Genomic DNA, 6,291 nt, shown 5'->3' with positions numbered 1-6,291 from the left:
TCATGGGCCACAGAGCCCCCATAATCCATAGAGCCCCTCCATGGGTCATAGAGACCCCCCGTAAACCATAGAGACACCCCATAATCCATAGAGCCCCCCATGGGCCATAGAGCCCCCGTGGGTCATAGAGAATCCCCGTAATCCATAGAGACACCCCCATGGGCCACAGAGCCCCCATAATCCATAGAGCCCCCCCATGGGCCATAGAGCCCCCCATAATCCCTAGACCCCCCCCATGGGTCATAGAGACCCCCCATAAACCATAGAGACACCCATAATCCATAGAACCCCCCATGGGCCATAGAGCCCCCCATAATCCATAGACCCCCCATAATCCATAGAGACCCCCCCATGGGCCATAGAGCCCCCCATAATCCATAGAGCCCCCCATGGGTCATAGAGAATCCCTGTAATCCATAGAGGCCCTCCCGTAATCCATAGAGCACCCCCATAATCCATAGAGACCCCCACAATCCACAGAGCCCCCCCCATGGGCCATAGAGCCCCCCCATAATCCATAGAACCCCCCAGGGCCATAGAGCCCCCCCATGGTTCACAGAGCCCCCATAATCCATAGAGCCCCCCCATGGGCCATAGCACCCCCCCCACAAACCATGTGACTCCCTGAACCCCATGTGACCCCCCCCCATGGTGGCGAGCCCCCCCTGAACCCCATATGACCTCCCACCCAGTGTGAACCCCCCCCCCCAAACCCCATGTTACCCCCCTATGGCAGGTGAGACCCCCCAAAACCCATGTGACCCCCTAAACCCTATGGACCCCCCCCCCCAAAACCCTGTGAGATGCCATGTGACCCCCCCAAACTACATATGACACCCCAACCCCATGAGACCCCCCCCCCATGGCAGGTGAGAGCCCCCCAAAACCCATGTGACCCCCTAAACCCCATCCAACCCCCCCCCCCGAAACCCCATCCAACCCCCCCCCCCGAAACCCCACCTGACCCCCCCAAACCCCCGTGACCCCCAGGTCTCACCTGCCCCGTGTGCTCCGTCTCGTCCTTATTGATCAGATACATCAAGAAGAACCTACATGGGGGGGCGGGGGGGTCAGCGGCCGGTGGGGGGATTTGGGGACCCCCCCCCCGCACCCCCCTTGTGCCCCCCCATACATGTAATTGGCCAGGTTATGCTCCTCCAGCGTGTGGGTCTCGAACCCGTGGGGGGTCGTGTCGAAATAGTCGCTCCCGATGCCGCAGATGAAGCATTTCGTCTGGGGGGGGGCGGGTATCATCATGGGGGGGGGGGTCAGGGACCCAGGAGTCCTGCCCCGCCCCCCCGTCCCCCCACGGGGGGGTCACTCACCTCCATGTCCTCCTTCACCTGCTCCTGCTGGTCCCGCAGCTCCCCAAAAGCATCAATGATCAGACCTGGGGGGGGGGGGGGCAGGAAAAGGGGTTTGGGGGGGGTCAGAGGGGTACAGCCCCCCCCTCAGCCCCCCCCCCAGCCCGGGGGGTCCCCGCCCCACCCTGGATGATGGCCAGCAGGATGACGATGACGAAGAAGAAGAAGGTGATGTCGAACACCACGCGGTACAAGCTCGTACTCGTCCCCCGCCGGGTCCTCGATCTCGTCCCCGATGCCCCCCCCGGCCCGCACCCCCACGTACATGTGGAACAGGTAACACTGCGGGGGGGACACACAGCGGTCAGGGACCCCCCCCCCTCCAGGGCCAAGTGTTCCCCCCAATAGCCCCAAACCCTCAGAGGGACCCCAAGGACCATCCCCAACACCCCCAGCTCAAGGACCCTTGGAGGCTCCAGGACCCCCCCAGGGACCCCCAGGTGTTCCCGTCCCCCTCAGGGACGCCCCCAGGGACCCCCCAGGGAATCCCCAGGTGTCCCCATCCCACCCAGGGACCCCTCAGGGTCTCCCCAGGTGTGTGTCCCCCCGCCATGGACCCCTCAGTGTCCCCTGAGATGTGTGTCCTCCAGCAGACCCCTCAGTGTCCCCCCCAGGGACCCCTCAGGGTCTCCCCAGGTGTCCCCTGTCCCCCCCAGAGACCCCTCAGTGTCCCCCCAGGTGTGTGTCCCCCCCCATAGAACCCTCAGTGTCCCCCCCAGAGACCCCTCAGGGTCTCCCCAGATTGTCCCCTGTCCCCCCCCCAGAGACCCCTCAGTGTCCCCCCAGGTGTGTGTCCTCCAAGGGACCCCTCAGTATCCCCCCAGATGTGTGTCCCCCCCATAAACCCCTCAGTGTCCCCACCAGGGTCTCCCCAGGTGTCCCCTGTGTCCCCCCACCCTGGGTCTCCCCAGGTGTCCCCCCCAGGGACCCCTCAGTGTCCCCCCAAGTGTGTGCCCCACCCCAGGGACCCCTCAGGGTCTCCCCCAGGTGTCCCCTGTTCCCCCACAGAGACCCCTGAGTGTCCCCCCAGGTGTCCCCATGTCCCCCCCACGCGTCCCCCCCCCACCGACCGTCATCATGTCGTCGCACTTCATGTCGGGCTCGTCCTCGTCCTCGCTCTTGTTGTAGAACTTGCGGAAGAAGTTGAAGGCCACCACGGTGTACAGATAGACCACCACGGCCAGCAGCCCCACGGTCATGGCCAGCTTGGGGGGGGACACAGTGTCAGGGGGGTGTTGTGTCCCCAGGACCCCCCCCTTGCTCCATTCCCCCCCCGCAGCCACCTGCTTGCCGTTGTGGGTGACGGAGGAGAGGATGGTGCGCAGGGTCTTCACCCCCATGGCGATGTCCAGCAGGTGGGAGGCGAAGAAGAAGTTGTTGTAGTGGCCCAGGAGGGACATGGCCATGTACCAGGTGAGGTAGAGGAAGGACTGGGGGGGGACACACATTGGGGGAGGGGCACAGAAGCACAGAATCAATGTCAGGGATCAGAAGGGACCTCGAAAGTCCTGGCCACAAGGGCCCAGTGCTCAGCCCACAGCACGGCTGGTCTCCCATCCAAGTGCTGACCGGGCCCGACCCTGCTTAGCTTCCCAGATCAGCCATTCACAGGGTGCTATGTGTTTATATATTATATATTATATATATATATATATATATATAAAACCCCCAAGTATATCCTGATAGATAGAGTAGAAGGGCAGGAGAACCTCTCTGACCTACTGCCCATCCCCTTCTAATCCCCCCAGGTCCCATTGGCTTCCTGGCCACAAGGGCCCAGTGCTGGCTCAGCCCACAGCACCCGCTGTTTCCAGCTGGTCTCCCATCCAAGCACTGACCGGGCCCGACCCTGCTTAGCTTCCCAGATCAGCCATTCTCAGGATGCTATGGCAGTATATATGATACATATATATATGTATCCTGATAGTATCTGAACTAAACCCTTTTCCATGCTCATCCTGCTGTCCCCCGGGTCCCTTTCACCGCTCTCCATGGCAGCGCAGCCTCCCAGTGTCACCCACTCCTCCCAGTTTGGTGTCACCAGCAAACTGGTTGCCAGTCGCTCTATCCCCTCATCCAAGTCATTGGGGTCACCCCATGGCCTGGCACCCCCGCTTTTTTTGGGGGCTCACACACCCCCCCAGCACCCCGGGATGTTCATCACCCCCAGGACCCCCATCACCCCAGGACCAGGGGTCCCACACCCCCAGCCCCCCATCACTCCAACACCCCTTGAGCCCCCAGGGCCCCCACTCACATTATCGGTGAAGATGACCCCGAACTTCCAGATCTGGTACCTGATGTCGATGGATGTGATCCTGGGGGGGGGGGGACATGGGGTGAGGACCTGGGGGGACACACACATCCCCGAGCCCCCCGAGGAGCCCCCCCACCCACCAGGTGAGCAGGGAGCTGTCGGGGGGGGGTTTCCGCTCCCCCTGCGCCCCGATTTCCAGGCTGGCCAGTTCCATCCCCAGCAGCTCCGCGATGCGCTCGCGCCCATAGATGTCCCCGTATTTCTCCAGCACCTGGGGACACACACACACACACACACAGAGGCTGCAGCCCCCATTATGTGTGTGTCCCCCCCCGGGGCTGCAGGACCCCCCCCCTCACCTTCCTCTTGACGAACTTGTCCCAGTAGTTGCTGGGGAAGGACCTGAGGGGATGGGGGGGGGCGGTCAGCGGGGGTCAAGGGCCCCCCAGACCCCTCTCACCGGGCACTGAGCACCAGCTGGTCCCACTGCCCCCCAGGACCCCCCCAGACCCCCCTCACTGGGTGCTGAGCACCAGCCGGTCCCACTGTCTCCCCCAGGGTCCCCCCAGACTCCCCCTCATTGGGCACTGAGCACCAGCCAGTCTCACTGCCTCTCAAGGGCCCCCCCAAACCCCCAAGACCCCCCCAGGGCCGCCCCAGACCCCTCTCACCGGGCACTGAGCACCAGCCAGTCCCATTGCCCCCCAGGACCCCCCCAGACCCCCCTCACTGGGTGTTGAGCACCAGCCGGTCCCACCGTCTCCCCGCAGGGTCCCCCCAGACCCCCAGGGTCCCCCCAGAGCCCCAGGACCCCCCCTCACTGGGCGTTGAGCACCAGCCGGTCCCACTGCCCCTTCACATCGTCGTCGGGGGGCTGCTCGGTGATGTAGAGCCCCGAGAACTCCAGGCTCCGCGCCAGCTCCTTCTCCCGCTTGAAGATCACCAGCGGGATCTGGGGGGACATGGTGGGGGGGGCGGTGGGGACACGTTTGGGGGGACACAGGGACATCGCAGGGGCGCCTCCAGCCGAATGCACGGCAGCGCCGGGGGGCGTGGCCAGGAGCGAGGAGGCGTGGCCATTAAGTGGTGCGGCGTATGGGCGTGGCCACGGCAGGGCAGGTATGGCCGGGTAGGCGTGGTCTGGAGCCAGGTGGGCGTGGCCACGGTGACCCCAGGAACAGAGGATCACACCCATGGTAACCCCAGGAACACGGGGTGACCCCATAACCTGCCCAGGGACACAGGGTGGGGGAAGCGGAGCATGGGCGTGCCCGGGGGGGCGTGTCCAGGGGGCAGGGCGTGTACAGGGGAGGGGCGTGTTGGGGGGCGTGTCCGGGGGCGGGGCGTGTCCGGGGCGGAGCATGTCGGGGGGCATGTCAGGGTGTGTCCAGGGGGCGGGGCAAGTCCAAGAGGTGGGGCGTGTCCACAGGCAGAGCATGTCCAGGGGGCGTGTCGTGTCCAGGGGCGGGGCGTGTCCAGGGGGCGGGGTTTGTCGTGTCAGGGTGTGTCCAGGGGCAGGGCGTGTCCAGGGGGCGGGGCATGTCAGGGCGTGTCCAGGGGGCGGGGCGAGTCCAGGAGTTGGGGCGTGTCCAGGGGGCTGGGTTTGTCGTGTCAGGGCGTGTCCAGGGGCAGGGCGTGTCCAGGGGGCGGGGCATGTCAGGGCGTGTCCAGGGGGTGGGGCGTATCCAGGGGAGGGGCGTGATGGGGGGCGTGGCATGTCCGGGGCGGAGCATGTCGGGGGGCATGTCAGGGCGAGTCCAGGGGGCGGGGCGAGTCCAGGAAGTGGGGCGTGTCCACGGGCAGAGCATGTCCAGGGGGCGTGTCGTGTCCAGGGGCAGGGCGTGTCCAGGGGGCGGGGCATGTCAGGGCGTGTCCAGGGGGCTGTGCGTGTCCAGGGGAGGGGCGTGTTGGGGGGCGGGGCGTGTCCGGGGGCGGGGCGTGTCCGGGGGCGGGGCGTGTCCGGGGCGGGGCGAGTCCAGGAGGTGGGGTGTGTCCACGGGCAGAGCATGCCCAAGGCGCGGGGCATGTCCAGGGGGCGGGGTTTGTCGTGTCAGGGCGTGTCCAGGGGCAGGGCGTGTCCAGGGGGCGGGGCATGTCAGGGCGTGTCCAGGGGGTGGGGCGAGTCCAGGGGCGTGTCGTGTCAGGGCGTGTCTGGGGCGGAGCGTTTGCAGGGGCAGGGCATGTCCAGGGGGCGGGGCATGTCCAGGGGGTGGGGGCGTGGCCAGGGGGCGTGGCGTGGCCGGGGGCGTGTCCAGGGGGCGGGGCGGGCACCTTGAGGCAGTTGTAGCCGATGATGCACAGGAAGGCCACCAGCGTGTGCGCCAGCGCCAGCCCCTGCAGCGCCGGCTGCATGTAGCCTGTGCTCTCCTCCAGGAAGTAATAGACCACGCTGTCCTCGCCGGGCCCCCCCGCCTCGGCCCCCCCGGAGCCCTCGGCCTCGCCCGCCGCCCCCGAGCCCTCCAGCTCCTCCTCCTCGGCGCCCGGGGGGTGCTCGGATACCTGGGGGGGGTGAGGAGACGCTGGGACGCCCACTGCCCACCCTCCGGTGCAGAGCGGCACCCCTATGGAGCCCATGGACCCCCCAGGACATGGGGACCCCATGGTGATCCCCATAGCGCCCCCTAGGGACACAGCAGGACCCCCACAGTGACCCCCCAGGGACACAGCAGG

The 6,291-nt window shown here is 66.4% G+C and overlaps 1 protein-coding gene across 1 annotated transcript in view; it reads right to left on the bottom strand.

The window, feature by feature from the left end:
- The window catches only part of RYR1 (ryanodine receptor 1), a 102,491-nt gene that overhangs the window by 5,097 nt on the left and 91,103 nt on the right, over positions 1–6,291 (bottom strand). The window contains 12 exon segments of the mRNA XM_065044230.1: positions 941–1,049; positions 1,133–1,233; positions 1,326–1,390; positions 1,489–1,558; positions 1,560–1,646; positions 2,435–2,569; positions 2,648–2,794; positions 3,622–3,682; positions 3,762–3,892; positions 3,981–4,023; positions 4,443–4,573; positions 5,893–6,120. Of these exon segments, the coding sequence (XP_064900302.1) occupies positions 941–1,049; positions 1,133–1,233; positions 1,326–1,390; positions 1,489–1,558; positions 1,560–1,646; positions 2,435–2,569; positions 2,648–2,794; positions 3,622–3,682; positions 3,762–3,892; positions 3,981–4,023; positions 4,443–4,573; positions 5,893–6,120 (1,308 nt within the window).

The sequence above is a fragment of the Columba livia genome, chromosome 34 (genome assembly GCF_036013475.1).
Source record: "Columba livia isolate bColLiv1 breed racing homer chromosome 34, bColLiv1.pat.W.v2, whole genome shotgun sequence".
Lineage (NCBI taxonomy): Eukaryota > Metazoa > Chordata > Aves > Columbiformes > Columbidae > Columba > Columba livia.
Note: the sequence above shows the minus strand (reverse complement) of the source record. Positions and strands in the feature narration are given on the sequence as shown.